Below are 17,067 nucleotides of genomic sequence, written 5' to 3' on the forward strand. Positions count from 1 at the left end.
AGATTCTCTAGGCTTTTAATTTTCTTCCTAAAATTGGGTAACCCAAATTGAACACCACATTTGAGATGCAATCTAAACAAGGAAGTATAAAGTATAATTACTAATTAAAAGTTTCTTAATGCAGACTGCATTAGCCTTCTTGGATGCCATATCATGACCACTGAGTCAAACTGAACTTGTAATCCACTGAAATTCCTCAGATCCTTTTCAGACAAATTATTGTCTTGTCATGTCTGTCTTATACATACAGAGTTGATTTTTTAAAACTCATGTGCAAGATCCTCAACAAAGAACTTAACCTCACTGAACCTCAGTTTCTTCTTCCATAAAATAAGGAGATTGGGCTATATGACTTATTAGAACCCTTCCAACATCAGCTCTAAAGCTATGTATAGATAGGTGTGTGTATATGCATGTGTATGCATGTATATATACATATATACACATACAAATAAAATTTAATAGGGAGATATACATGTGTACGTAATCTGTATATTTCCCTATTAAATTTTATTTATAGCTTTAGCTAAATGTTCCATTTTGTCCTTTCCTTTTTTTTTTTTTGCTTTAGTTTCTAATAGCTTTTGAATTGTAATTATTTCATCCATTAGGCAACAAATTAATCCCAAGATAAGCTAATGTGACAATAACTCTTATAGGATCAAAACGAACTTGATGCATCTAAGAAGGTTCCCTTCCTTTTAACACCTGCTACTTTTTTAAAAATCAAATTTATCAGTAAATAGGGATGGAGATTTAGTTGTCTCTGTTTGTGCCACTTGTATTATAAAGAAGCAGCCATTCAATCTTCTTAAATTCTGGATAAAGAATGATAAGTATAACAATGAAAAGTGAAAATGAAGGGTACATGTGAATTTTAAGTGCTTCATGAAAAATACATACACACACATATTAAAAAAGAAAGAACGGATAAGATCATAATATATCCAGAAGTCTTCGGCTTTAACGGTCCATTTTAGCAAATCTCAAGGAAGGTTGTAAGCCAAATACAGCCAGTTTTCTTAATCTTGCAGGAATCATAGTGCATTTCTTGGAGTACCACCAAGAAGTGTTCCCTCCAAGAGGATGTTCTGATCTGTTATTGTTATCTAAGCAGACCATCAGTGCTAGCATCTCCCCAAGAAAGCAAAGATATTTGTGTATCTTATGTCAGTGAATAAAAGTGTAGCCAACCATTGCTCTCTGATGCACTTGTAATTTTCTTTAAATGTCACAAAATCCAAAAATAAGGATAATTCAATACAGTTTGATTTCCACCATTAATAAAATGTGATGACAAAATTTCCTAAATGTAATCATTATTAGTTTGAATTAAAATCATTACCTAAGTCATAGGAAAAATAAACTTAGAATGTTCAGATAATTACTAAACATACCAATATATACTTGTGTGTGTGTGTGTGTATGGATAAATAGATAACTGCACAATCTATAGAAGTTATAGTAGAAATAGAATACATAAGGAGCAGACACAAGTAAAATATTCTAATCTGTGGCTTTTCAATTAAGTTCTAAATTCAAATCAAATATTCAGTTTTACCTTTAGATAAAAAGTCTTAAGGAACTGTATGATATAATCTTCTTTCCTCTGTAGTTTAACACTAGCAAGAAGTAACTATCATGAACTCATAATTCCATTTTACTTCAATGGATCTATAATGAAATTAATATGGATACTCTTTTCAAAGAGGCAGCTAGATGGCTCAGTGGGTAAAGGACTAGACTTATAGTCAGGAAGATGTGAGTTCAAATCCTGGCTCAGACATTTACTAGATATGTGACCCTAGACAAGTTATTTAAGCTTTGTTTGCCTTTATCTACTACTAGAGAAGGAAATATAGCAAACTACTATAGTATCTTTGCCAAAAAAACTCCACAGATAGCACTGGGATTTTATGGTCTAAGAAGTCACCAAGAGTTAGACACAACTGACTGAACAACTCTCAAAAGAGACATATTGCAAACCATCTAAACCTTCTTATTTTATGTACCTACTGCTCATTAAATCTTTAATAGCTGTATCAATTAACAAAGAGAAATTCCTTTAGATCTTATGAAATTACATGTGTACCAATCCTTGGGCTGTTCATCTATTATGACATGACCAGCTGATCTATTAATACAATTGTGTATTTGTACATAGATACACTAATATATATCCTTTTGATGTTACCTCTCAGAGTATTTCTGGTGTACAAGCCATTGATTTCTCAGCTTTATGGTATCACTAGAAGAATACTGGTATTAACATGATAGATTTTATTCTAGACATACATAATTTCAAAACTATAAGGGAATTGAGAGCCCATCTAATTCAAACCATAAGTCAACAAGAATTCACTCTATAACATAATAAATTAACATGTCTTAGCTTGAAGACCTCCAGTAAGAGGAATGCTATGACTTTTAGAAGTGGACCATTTTGCAACCTGATACTTGTAATTGTTAGGAAATATTTTTTGTATCAAGCCTAAAAACATTTGTATAGGAGGTTGATTAGGTGATGATTAATTTATTGGGCAGCACATCTTAGAACTTCAATTATGTCACCCTATGAAGTGCTGTGGATATAACTATTTGACTCATTTTAAAGTCAGTGTGGATGGATTAAGAATTAATTTGTTGGACAGTGCTGTGGAGAGAAAGCTGTTGGGGGAAGGGCCACTACTCTGTTGGCACAACAAAAAGTAGGTCAGTTGCAGTCAGTCTTTTGCTCTTATCTTCACTTTTGGGAAAAGAGCAGATCTAATAGAGCAATAGAACTATGAGTTGGAATGGATTGTTTATCAGCTACTACCAGTCCTTTAGGTATTTTTGTTTTTTCAGAGGGGAGCTAAAGAAAAACAAAACAAAACAAACAAACAAAAAAAAAACACCACCACACAAACCAGCTGTACATGACATTGTTACTTTGGATGGAAATCAATTTACTCACACATATCAAAACTCCAATAAAACTTTAGTTAATTTGTATTCTGAGATTTCCTAGCGGTAACTTTAGGTTGAGGGTGAAATGATTCAAAGAAAGACTGATATGAAGGGAAGCCTCCAAAACTAACTCTTTCCATGTAAGTCAAGTACTTGGGATATTGAATCATGGATTACATGATTCCCCCACAGATTTTAATTCTGCCTTCTGGGGCAGAACAAATTTAATACCTCTTCCACCTGGCAGCCATTCAAATATTGCTTTTGTCACCATAAATTGTTTCATATAAATCTTCCCACATTTGTATTTTGTATTCTTCATTTGTTTTCATTTTCATAATTTCTTAGAGTGAAATAATTTTTCATTGCACTCATCTACCACAATTTATTTAGCCATTTCCCAATCAGCAGGCATGTAATTTGATTTTAGGTTTTTTTCTATTATAAATAATGCTATAATTTTTTTTGTCATTGTAAGTCTTACCTTCTTGTCACTTGTAGTGCCCTACTCCTTAAGGTATAAATCTAAAATAAAATCATTTGGTCAAAAACATGAATATTTTAAACTGTATAATTTCATATTGCTTTTCAAAATGGTTTTCTCATATACCCTCTACTACTAAATTTTATCATCTTTTACAATCTTAATCAATTGAATGAGTATAAAATACTCTACATATTTGTTTTAACTTATATTTTTCTAATTGTTCTTATGTATATAATAATAACAATAGCTAGTATATTATAGTGTTTTGAGATTTATGATGTGTTTTACATTTATTATCTCATCTGAAGGTTGAATGATTTGCTCAGTTACCCAACTGGTAAATGTATGAAGCATGATTCCATGTCAAGTTTCTCTTATTTCAAATTCAGTGCTCTACCCATTAAAACATCTAGTTGTCTATTTTTAATTATCATTATCAGTAATCCTGAAAATGGTTACAATTATCTTCTGGGACTAATTTCTATCCCAAATTACAGACCTTTTAAAACTGTTAGTAAGGCATTCTTTTGTCCTACTATTGTATTTACAGTATTACAGTATTAAATTGCCGATCATTTGTTTTTTCTTTTGAGAACTGTATATTTATATTCATTGACCACTGATTTACTGAAAAATTTAAAAAAAAATTACTGAAAAGAAAATGGCAATTCCGTTTAGATTTTTTTCCATGTCATCCTTTTTTCCTTTAAGGTTTTTAAATACAAAATTGCTTCTTTCTGTCTATATATTTTATTATGACTTTGGAAGCAATGTTAATCATAGTACAAAAGTTATTTATATTATTGCTTATAATTTCTTTTTTACTGAGGCTGTTTAGAAGTAATCTGCCAGAGAAATTAATAAGACAAATATTAATTGAAAAAATCAACTAAAAAAAACTTTGGCTGCCTGAGTTCAAGATGGCAAACTCAAGTTGCAAAAGAACAAGTTGAGTTCAAAGTAATCTTTGCTTTGGCAGGCAATCATACCCTGTTATTCCCCCACAATTATACTAAAACTGATTCCTAGAGCATAACCACTGCAAATTGTTTTCTTGCTGACATCTCTAAAAAGAAAAGAACCTGGAGTAAATGTACCATGGAGACTATTTCAGTACTACTCAAGGAGCATGAATTCTGAATAGGTCAGGGTCAAAGACTATGACAGGAAGTAAAGTCAACATGGTTCCATGCAGCTGAGATTCTTGAAAGCAATATACAATTTCCAATCCTCTCTCTTCCTCCTTTTCAGCATAGGTACAAAACATAGTCCAGCTATATTCTTTGTACCTATTGATAGGCTAGCTTAAGGGGATAACCAGTCCATTATACATCATAGCCTGGGAAACAGGCATTTTCCTGTGTAAATTGTTAAGTAAAATTCTTTTGAGTGGATAGTGAACTCATTCAGGGTGCTATATGTGTGGTATTCCAAGTTTGATGAAATCATTATACCAAGCACAAATAACAACTGGAGAATTTTAACTTCAAGAGGAATGCTCTTCCATTTGGATTCTGTATTTGTATACAGAATTTCTATAACATAGACAAATACTTTTGGAAAATTTCTATATTCTTATTTTATGCTTCACTTGAGATGCATAATCAGAGGGTTACCATGCAAAATTAAATTTTCTGTTTTATTTATCAAGGAATTTTGATCTCTTAATATATATATAAGAGACCTTTTTAAAGGAGAACAATTTAAGATTACATTTAGTCTAATGAATCAATATTCTCATGATCAGCAAAGAATAAAAGCAATGATATTTTTTATTTTTTATATTTGAGTCATTTTGTAACTGTAAAAATGAGGCCTGCTGTATTTTGAATATGCTTTTATGTAGCTTCTTACAATTTTATCTTACAAAGATTTGTCTCAAGGATATCTTTGAGACATCTGTGGATCAGTCTCAAAGATTTTAAAGAAACAAAAAAGTAAGCATATTACATAATTATTAGCTTATGAATTATCTTTTTTGCAAAGTTAAACTGCAAAAAACACAGGTGAGAATGGCTAAGGGTATCATCATCAATCATCATTTTGACCAAAATTATAAGTGCCTATTTAGTATATTACCAAAATTTATTACATAGCATAAAATAGAAGAAAAAAATTTAAACTACAAAGAATTTAAATTCTTAAAATATTATGAACTCAGTAATTGGGGTTATTAATAATGAATGTTAATAACAAATTACTTTTCTAGTCAATTTGTATTCCAAATTTCATGCATTCTAGGACAGTTACTAATTCAGACTTTTGTCTTACAACTTTACCTACAGAATTAAAATTTCTCCATGAAATGAAGCTCCACTGTTTGCTTAATCTCTGATTTGTGGTATGTTAGCTAAGTTCTTTGGAGAGCCTTGTGTTCTTCAGTTTCAATACGCTACAAATGATTATAATAATATTGCTCTTCACTCTGAAGGATGTTGTATAGAATTGCTAAGTTTTTAGATATTTCTAAAATCTTTTGAAATCATGTCAAATTGTAAGAATAATAATACAAGAGATATGACATACATAAAGAGAAGGATCCCACTAAACTTTTCAACTCTCATAACCTATCTGATATAGTAGACCTGAGTTAAAGAATATACTCTTCTTTTTTCTTACCAGTATCTGCTGTATCTAAGAATTGTCACAAGAACTTTGCATAAATTTTTTAAACAATTTTAAAAAACAACACATCTTAATATATGAGTTAATCAACTATAAGTTAATAAGAACTAGACAAGTTGAACAGGGCATTTAAACAAATGTTAGGAGAATGAGGTGAATATTTATGTCATTTTTGTAAAAAATATAAGTATTTATTATAAAAAAGTGGTTTTCTAAAAAGTAGAGGTGAGAAATATTATTATCACTGTATAAAAATTGAGTCTTAGGAAATTACTGAGGGATAATCTGGAACAAAAATTAGTGAACTTTAGTAATTCGTTTTACAGAGTCTGTGACTATAAACTCGAGTGGGATTTACAATATTATCAGGATAATCCAAATAAAAACTACATTTTTTTTCCATTCCATTACTTGAATATTTTGGATCCAATTGTTTCCAACCTTGAATTATCTGGACAACTGCCTGAATACTTCACTGTGATAAATATTGTCAAGGCTGAATGTTCTGAGGTTTTTCTAATTTCTAGCCAGGGAGTGGAAAGTAGAGAGAATGTAGATATTCCTTTTATAATGTACCTTTTCCAAACACTTGCATAATGTCCAACATTTTAATCTAAAATGTAGAAAAAACAAACCTGTATGATGTCTATATGAATTGACAAATTTCATCCACTATCCTTTATTAGGATATTTCAACTGTTGCTTTTAAAATAAAGCATGATCAGTTACGGTTAGTAATTTCCAATCTTTTTAATAATGCTAATATGGTATCCTAAAATATTAAAACAATTTCTGGCTACTATTCAGTGTTTTTAAAAGCTTCAGCAACAAGAAGCATCTTCAGATTTGACCTTAAAGTTTTCAGGAGATCCCAACCAAATTAAATTGAAATGGGGCCCGGCCCATCTTCGCTTCAGCAAATTGTAGTTACATCACTGACCGTTTTTTCAGATAGTAAAACACTATTTCACTGTCATTCCAGGCAATAACAGTTTATGCTAAAACAGAATAGACTGTGTCATCTCTGCAGCTTGACATACTAACTACAACTTAACATCCCATTAAACAAAAAAGAAAAGAATTCTGATGGAGAATAAGAAATTATGTATTAATAAAGGTTTCAGTTTCAGCAATAAACAAAGGAAGCTATAGTAGAGATAGATATACAGGGTGTCTAGCACTTATTAACTCTATTGAGAAACATTTTCTACTTTGCAAAATTAAAAATCAATTTCTACATATCCTTTTATTACGATGAAATTAACTTGTATTGCAAGATGATCAGAGATGAATGAGAAAATATATTAATGTATATACTTCATATATGGGTATATAGACAGATCATTGGTGCCATATGTCCATGGAATAAAATTGTGTGTATATACACATATGTAATATATATACACACATGTAGATGTATATGTGCATACTCATACAGTTCTATTCCATGGACATTTAGCTCAGAACAACAACGAAATAAATTGTCTTTTTTCAATCAGTCATTCTTTTTAATTAATATATTAACCAAAATTTCACTTTCATGGCTTTTTTCCCCTAAATGATCTCTTCTCAAATAACATAAATATTTAAATCTAGTATTTGATGATCATCTTCAGCAGATCTTGCTACTGAGTACATTTCTAAGTGAGGCAATGAATTGAGCTAAGGAATTGACTATGGCTGGCTACATGCTTATCAGAAGTATGCTTCTTCAAGCTAAGAAAATAGATCATTAACCAGATTTCAAAGAATTGTTCAAGGCTGAAAGATTCATATTTTTCTATGCATATGCTAAAATACTTGTCATAGACAATGAGGCTACAAAACAGATCAAAAACAAGCAAGAGTACAGAGCTCTATTTCATAAGCTAATAACTAGGTTTAAACATTTCTAAGTAGTTTTAACCGGAAAAAGAATTTTTATTCCTTGCATTTGTTATATTTAACTTCAACTACTTTTAAAGAATATATCAGAGCTTTAATTCTTAAAAAAAACATGAAAATCTGTGAAAATAGTGTTTTTTTTAACAAGTTCATAATTAACAATTATATATTAAATCAATCTTTGCTGGAAGTTACACACACACACACATACACACATACACACACACACACAGACACACACAGACACACAGACACAGACACACAGACACACACACACACACACACACACACGTCCCTCTTCCTTTTTGGTGTTGCAGTTGGGTAAGATCACCTGAAAACTTTGAGGTCAAATCTAAAGATGTTTTTTTGTTGCTGAAACTTTTAAACACAATGAATAGTAATCAAAAATTATTTTAACCCCCCCTCCAACCCAGACAGTAGAGTAGCATTGTTAAAGGGATTGGAAAGTAGGAATCATAAATGATCATGGTCTATTTTAAAAGTATTACTTGAAATATCCTAATTCATTATTCTTTCTTCCTTCCTTTCTCGTTCCTTCCTTCTTTCCTCTTCCTTCTTTTCCTCTTCTCTCCTTAAGTCCACATAGGGAATCATTACTTCACCTTCAGGTGATCTGCCCAAAGGAATGTAAATTGTTGGCTGAAAACTAGCCAGATATCTTGGGATTTTATGGGCTAGATTTTTTTTTTAATGGACTATGCCTTTAACCCAAATCAACTCTGGCTCTTATTAACTGGCCAACAATAGGTCTCACTAGGTTAGAGTTTGGATTCTGATGGCTCAGGGTGAATATAAATAGCAATTGTTTTTGTATTGGCCAGAAACCCTGAGGATCTTCCCTTTCCAGACTGAATTTTTTAAACTAGGTAACAGAAGTTATTCTTTGACTCATTTTCACCTAGCCTTACTCACTGGATGAGCATTGCTTCAGACAAAATGTTATCTGGGAATGACCTTAGCTTAAGAAGTCACTGGGAAGACTACACTACATCAAGGGCTGTCTTCCAATCTTTCTGAACTATATCTTGCTAGTGGACCCAGATAGCTCCTGAGATGAGAGTAAGGAATTGTCTTTGCACTCTCCTCACTTAAATCCAATTCACTTGAAAATCATGCCATTTCCTTACTGATGTTATGGTCCTTTTCAAGAAGGAAGGACAAACAACAGCAGCAGCAGTTAATCCATCTGACTCAGTATATATTAATAGACAAATTCACCTGACAAATAACCACCTTCACTGATAGCATTTAGGATCATGAGTAACAATGCTCATAAATAAACATCTTGTCAATTCAAATTTAACTTTTTGGACTAATTTACTAGTATTTCAATTCATTTATCTTTTCCTAGATAAATCTTATTGAATAATAAAAATAAAATTGAGCAACTGAAGAAAGAACCTATTAAATGAAATGATGCAGACCAACCTTTTATTGCACCCACAATATTTTGGTCTAGTCCTTTCCGGTTGTCATTGAGTCCTCTTTTCCTCTTTCCATTGGGCAAGGAGTTTGCCAAAGTCTTGTCATCAAAAAATGCACACACCAATTTTCTAAAGAGAAGACTTCCTGAGCGAGTGTAGTTTGACAATATAGAGTCCAGCTGAGATTTGGGCATAAACACATCAAAGCCTTCAGCAAGTTGTACTTCTGGCTACCAAAAGAACATAAATATTGTATTAAAAAGGGTATTTATCTCATTGTATTTGGACATTTTTACATCACAAAACAATGCTATTTATTGAAATGCCCATCAAGTATATATGACTCATCCCAAGCTTCTGCATACAAAACTAAAAATGATATAATGAAAATCTAGTATAATTGTTTCAAACTTGAATATGTTGAACTATAATGAGGGCTATCCTACCAAAAATTTACATTTTACAATAATAAATTCCAAAATTTAAAAGAAAAATGCTTAAACATGCTCTTTATTAAAGCTTTTATGTTAACATATCTTATGCACTTTCAAGTCTGAAAGTCTCTCCTTTGCCCCATTAGACTATTTCTTGCATTATACTTTTTTTGTACCTGTGTTGTATTTTAAGTTTTCAAAGATTTAAATTAATTTTAAATTCCTTAAAGACAAGGCTCACATTATTTTTCATCTTTATATCCCCAGAGCTCTAGTACAAATAGTTAATGAATTTTTATTATTGAGTTCAAGTTAGACATTGCTATAATTCTTCTAAATAGAAATGTAAAGAGTCAACAATCTTCCTCGGAGTTGTTATAGGCCACATGACTGTTCAAGGAAAGAAAGCTCTTAAAGAGATTGATTTCTGATTCTTGCTATCTCTGTTTTTTGTTGGAGCTCCTTAAACAAAATATTGGAGTCTTTTTAGATAGATCTATTGTCCAAATGATGTTTCTACCACGTAAGTTCTTTTGTAAGGTAGGAGGCAGTACTTTTTGTTTTAACCAAAAGAACAAAAAATTATTTTGGAGATAACTATCACATTTAGAATAAATGACTTGCCTCAGAAGGAGTTCAATAGATTTTAGGGTTTCCATCATATCACAAATTCAGAGTTGGAAGATTATTTCTCCCAAATTACATTTAAAAATTTAATCTTTACTACAATATTACTAACAAATGCTAAGTCAGTTCTGTTTGAAGCCTCCTGAGAAATGAAACCCACTTCCATTTCACTTTTGGACAGTTCTAAGTACTAGAGGTTTATTCATCTTCCCTTACCCCTTAATATCAAGCCTAAATTTGCCTTTCTGCAATTTCGATTAATAGTTCCTAGTTCTTAGAAGCAGCTAGATGGCACAGCAACTAGTGCTCCAGGCTTGTGATAAGAAAGACCCAAGTTCAATCTGTCCCCAGACACATAATAGCAATATAAATGGGGGTAAGTCTCCTACTTTGTTTCAGTTTCCCCATCTGTAAAATGGGAAGTAAAAACAGAACTTATCTTGCAAGATTGTTGTGAGAATTAAATGAGATAATACTTTTCCCAAGTTTCTGCTAAAGTTGGTTGGTTTTTTTGTTTTTTGTTTTTTTTGCCAAGTTAAACATCCCTAGTTCCTCTAGTTGCTTATAAGGCCATGTTCTCTATGTTGTTTATATTCTAGTCTGACTTCAATTTGTTAAAGTTCTGCCTGAAATGTGACAGCCATAAATGAACCCAAGAATAAAGAAATGATCAGATCAGAGCAAAATACAGCCTAAAGAGGACATAATTTGGTCAGAGAATGATGAAGGTGAGGGAAATGATAGCTATATCTCACAATTAGAAACAGGAGGTACAAACTGCAAAAGAGGAAAGTTTTAAGTTTGAATTAGGGAAAATTATCCTAACAAAATGGAAAAGATAGCCTAAGGAAGTAGTGCTTTCCCATCATTGGAGGCCCTCAAAAAAAAAGGCTGAATAACCACTTATCTTTAACACAGAAGATACTAGATAGCCTCTACGGTCACTTCTATGATCATTTAAGTAATTCTAATAGTCATCAAAATGAAATAAATATTCCCACTGTTAGAAAGTAGAACTAATGCATTTTCTGGACACTATAATACTTAATATTATTTAAGATCACACTAGGTTTTTTTTTTTTTTTTTTTTTGTTTCCATAAAGTACTTTTAATTCACTTCTAGTCTAGTAAAATACCAGATGTTTTTCACATTATTCATTCACCATTTAGAGGTCTTTTCCTCATTTCATAGTTGTATAACTTTTTTGAACCAAAGTAAAAGATCCATATTCAGCAATAGCAAGAGGCAAAAATTTTCCATTTCTTCTCCAGCTCATTTTACAGATGAGGAAACAAAGACTTGCCCAGGTCACACAACTAGGAAGGATTTGAGTGTAGATGTGAACTCAGGTCTTCCTGATTCCAGGCCCAGCACTTTATCCATTTTGCCACCTAGCTTTCTCTTGACAAAAATACTAAATCTTTAATGTCCCAAACCCTCAAACTGTATCACTTATTAATAACAAAAAATGAGCAAGAATTTGTCAACAATTCTTGACCTGTATGCCCAACTAATGGACAAGTTTAATGGCAATGTCTAGAGAGTCATGGAATCCCTAGAGTGGAAGATACTCTACTTACGAGGTAGGAAGAATGTTTATGAGAGGATAACATAGACTAGAATAACATAGAATAAAAAGGTGCAAATGAATTATAATTTGTACTGATGGAGGAAATATCTATGTTGAGATCACAGACTGACCAATTTCAGTGTTCAAGAACAGGAAAAATAGCTTCATATGCTAACTCAACAGAAACTTTCAACAATCTTAAAATTATTTTGCTTATCAAGTGAATAAGTAAGTGATAAATATAAAAACTCAATTAGCATTTGTTTTAAGCTAAAGATATTGAAACTGATGTTTAATATGATGTTTAAATGCACCATGAACTTACAAATCATACAATTATAGAATATTTTAAGCAACAATAGGAAAAATTTTTGAAATGCATAATTAAGGAAAACCTACATTAAGATAAATTTTAAAATAATTAAAATTAGGTTATAAATCTACTGAATAAGAAATGCCTTTCTTTTGTACCTTACAGACAGCTAGGTATTCCAAAGTTAATTAAATGGTACTACATAGAAGAAAAAGGTAGCTTCTATTACTTTTAACTATATGTCTTTTCTTTAATAATAACTTCATTTAAAATACCATATGGTTCAAAAATATTTTTTATTTTTAAAAAATTTATTCTATTTAAAAAATCATATGCATTTCTTCTCTCTTTCCCTCTTCTCTCCCACTGAGGAAAAAAAACAACAAAACCCTTGTAACAAATATGCAAAGTAAAAGAACCAAACTTCCTCAATGGCCATGTCTAAAAATGTATGTCTAATTCAGTATATCGTGTATATTACCTTGCTATCAGAGATAGTGCATGAATCATTATATGTCTTGAAATCTTAGATGGTTATTGCATCAATTAGATTTCTTAAGTTTTTAAAGCTGTCTTTATAACACTGTTATACTGGTTTTACTCACTTCATTCTGAGTCAGTTTATATAATTTTTTAAAGATCAAGAATTATAAGGAAACACTTTGTTCTTACACTGTCAAATTTGATAGATTTTGTTATCTTGTTTATGTTCTTTGAACTGAATGCACAAGTTTTACATTTAGTTTGATATTTATGTTAGCATCCATTGAAGTCTTATTCTAATTCTTAATTATTGCAGAAAGGTAATTTTGGGATTCTTAAAAGCTATTCTAATGGTGCACAAATGTTAGCTGGTTCTATTAAGCTGGTAAGGTGGATCTAGTATGGAGTATGGATCTAGTAATAGAATATGTGGAGGTCTAAATTAAGTTCAATGAGGTTGAACCAGAAGGCTTACCTATCAGGTAATGAATTTTGGGCTAGAAAAATATCTTCACATTGCAATAGTTGTCTTAAGACAGGAAGTACCTGAATTTTAGGCAGGTAGATTCAAAATGGCAGAGAGCAGGTCGGACATTGTCTGAGCTTTCCCCAGCTTCCCTCACAATCAACACTAGATCAAGCCTCTGAATGGATTTTGGAGTGACAGAATCACAAATATTAGTGTATTTTCCAGGTTAAGATATCTTGAAAGAGGAAAGATCTGTCCCAATTGGGCAGGAAAAAAATACAGCCCAGAAAATGTGCAGTACAGGGAGGCCTAGCATAGAGAATTGTAGAGGATCAGTCAGTGGGGAAACTTTGGGTGAGGTATAAGACTCCTCAGCCCAGAGGGAACCTGCTAACAATGTCTAGTTCAGCTCCCCATCTCCCCTAAGGGCTCTCAGCCTTCCTGAGAAGTCAGGGGGCGGTGACAACCTGTGTTGAGATTGAAGCAGAGAGATACCAGGTGACAAACTATATACAACAGCAAGTTGTTCATATGGTCCCATGTGCGCAGTGTTGTTTTTGTTATATTATAAAAAGGGGAAAGCCCTTAAAATAAATGTACTCCATTTTTGCACCATCCTCGGGAGTCCCGCCTTATCACTTATCTACTAGGAAGGTATATCTTAATCACCCCAGTGTGGGAGCTCTAGAGAGCAGGATATTTTAATTACCCCGGTGTGGGGGCTCTAGAAACCAATGGTACATTTTGTCATCCCAACTTAGGGGCTCTAGAAAGCAGGACACAACAGGGAATCTGGCAGGAGGCTCTTGGCCAAAATACAGCAGTGTTGGCTACTCTGTCCTGATTCAGAAAGCCAGTGTATTAGAAGACCAGATGTGGGACTTCCAACATAACTACATAAGATAAATTTTTGAACCCTCAAGCCCCAACGCAACAGGCAGGTCTTGGCTATATTCATCCAATACAGTGGGGAAGCTTGCCGTACCACTGGCCCCTAAGCAGTAGGTGAAAAACCCTTATTAGTCTACAGAGAAAGGTCAGGACAATCTCCCCTGTGCCTTAGGAGCAGACCTCAACCTTTAAAAAGGAGCAAAAAAGCAGAGAACTCTGACCATAGAGAATTACTGTGGAGACAGGGAAGATCAGAACACAAATCCAGAAGAGGACAATAAAGGCAAAATACCTTTAGGTGAAGCCTCAAAGGGGAATATTAACTGGTCTTCGACTCATTATGTTCTCTCAGAAGAGTTCAAAAAAGGATCTTAAAAAAGAGAGAAGAAAAATGGAGAAAAGAAATAAGAACTATTCTGGAGAGTTTATAGTTTGGAGAAAAAAGCCACCACCTTGACTGAAGAAAACAACTCCTCAAAAAATAAATTTGGCAAAATGCAAAAAGAAAACAACTCCCTAAAAAATAGAATTTGCAAAATGGAGGAAAAAATCCACTGAACAAAACAACTCCTTTAAAAGTATGATTGGCCAAATACAAAAGGAGGTTTAAAAAATCTAACTGAAGAAAATAACTCATTAAAATTAGAATAGGACAAATGGAACTGAATGACTCAATGAGACATCAAGAATCAGTCAAATAAAATCAAAAAAGAAAAAACCAGAAGAATAAGTAAAATATTCATTGGAAAAACAACTGACATGGAAAATAGATCCAGGAGAAACAATCTAAGAATTATTAGACTACCTGAAAGCCACTTTGAAAAAAAAAAGAAGATCCGGGACAAGGACAAGAAATCATCAAGGAAAACTGTTCTGATATCCTTGAATTAGAGGATAAAATAGTCATTAAAAGAATGTATCAGTCACCTCTTCAGAGATCCCAAAATGAAAACTCTAAGAAATATAGTTGCTAAATTCCAGAATTATCAGATCATAGAGAAAATAGTATAAGTAGCCAGAAAGAAACAATTCAAATATTGAGGAGCTACCATCAGGATTATCCAGTACCTAACACCTTCCACATTTAAAGGATCAGAGAGCTTGGAATATGATATTTCGAAGACAAAGGAACTTGGATTACAATTAAGAATCAACTGCCCAGGAAAATTATGTAGATTCTTTTTGGGGAAAAGATGAATATTCAATGAAATAGGGGATATTCAATAATTTCTGATGAAAAAACAAGAGCTGAAGAAATGTGATCTCTAAATACAAGCCGCAAGAGAAGCATTAAAAAGATAAACAAAAAGAAAAAAATTAGTTTTTTTAAAGGTTACAATGTTTATATCCCTACATGGGAAGATGATACATGTAACTCTTGAGATCTATATCTTCATCAGGACAGGTAGAAGGGCTGTATACTTAGAGGGCTAGAGGCAAAAGATATTTTTAAAACAAAGATAGAAAATATTTTATGACTGGGTTTGGGAACAAGAAAAAGGAAGTTATAGTTGATTGAAATAACCAGTATGGATTACTGCTTAAAAGACTAACTAGCAAAAGGGATATACTTAGAGGGAATAGGCATAAATTAACTTTAAGGTGATGACATAAAAAAAATTGGGATAGAAAAGGGATTGTACTGGGAGAAGAGGAAAGGGGAGGTAAAAAGGTAAACTACATCATATGAAAAGGCACAAAAGACCTATTACAGTTGAGAAAAGAAGGAAGAGGGTAAGCATTAATCTCATCAGATTTGGCTCAAAGAGGGAATAACACACATACTTAGTTTGTTATATAAATTTGTCTTACTCCATAGGGAAATAGGAGGGAAAAGAGGAAAGGAAAAGGGGAGGCTAATAGAAGTACAGAAACAGAAAGGGAAAAGGATGAGGGGGAACTAAAAAAGAAAGAGCAGATTGAGGGAGGTAGTGTTCAGAAGCAAAACAGTGGTGAGGAGGGAAAGAGTGAAAAGAGAGAGAAAAATATAACCTGGGAAAGATATGATGGCAGGAAGTACAGAATTAATAATGTTGACAGTGAATGTGAATGGAATGAACCCTCTCATAAAATAGAAGCAAATAGCAGAGTAGATTAAAAGTCAGAATTCTATAATATATTGTTTACCAGAAACACATCTGAAGCAGAGAGATACATACAGAATAAAGATGAAAGACTGGAGTAAAATATATCACACTTCAGCTGAAGTTAAAAAAAAATTAGTGACCCTAATCTCAGATCAAGCAAAAGCAAAAATAGATCTATTAAAAGATATAAGGAAGGAAACTATATCTTGCTAAAGGATACCATAGATAATGACATAATATCAATACTAAACATATATGCACAAAGTGTTTTAACCTCCAAATTCTTAGAGGAGAAATTAAGTGAGCTATAAGAAAATGGATAGCAAAGCTACTAGTAGGGGGAATCTCAACTTCCCTCTATCAAAACTAGAAATATTAAACCACAAAATAAACAAGAGAGAAGTTAAGGAGATGAATAGAATTTTAGAAAAGGTAGAGAAAATAGAATGGGGAAAGGAATATAGCTTTTCTCAGCAGTATATGGCATCTATACAAAAAATTGACTATGTTTTTAGAACATAAAAACCTCATAATCAAATGCAGAAATGATAAATGCATCCTTTTTAGATCACGGTGTAACAAAAATTACATTTAATGAAGTGCCATGGGAAAATATTATTATTCATTAGAAACTAAATAACCTAATCCTGAAGAATGAAACAACAAATCATAATAAACAATAATTTAATTCAAGAAATTACAACAATGATAATATACTAAAACTCATGGGATATAGCCAAAGCAGTTCTTAGGGGAAATTTTATGTCTCTAGATGTTTACATGAATAAGATAAAGAGATCAA

General features: G+C 32.3%; 1 protein-coding gene across 8 annotated transcripts in view; it reads right to left on the reverse strand.

Annotated features, from left to right (window-relative positions):
* Window positions 1-17,067, reverse strand: part of BEND7 (BEN domain containing 7) — a 236,900-nt gene that overhangs the window by 148,046 nt on the left and 71,787 nt on the right. For all 8 annotated transcript variants that reach the window (XR_002770466.2, XM_012550906.3, XM_023504710.2 and 5 more), the window contains exon 6: window positions 9,395-9,620. Coding sequence is in view for 7 of the 8 variants with exons in the window: in XM_012550906.3 (XP_012406360.1) it covers window positions 9,395-9,620 (226 nt within the window). In the remaining variant the exon portion in view is untranslated. The remainder of the gene's footprint in view (window positions 1-9,394; window positions 9,621-17,067) is intronic.

The sequence above is a fragment of the Sarcophilus harrisii genome, chromosome 5, assembly GCF_902635505.1.
Source record: "Sarcophilus harrisii chromosome 5, mSarHar1.11, whole genome shotgun sequence".
Lineage (NCBI taxonomy): Eukaryota > Metazoa > Chordata > Mammalia > Dasyuromorphia > Dasyuridae > Sarcophilus > Sarcophilus harrisii.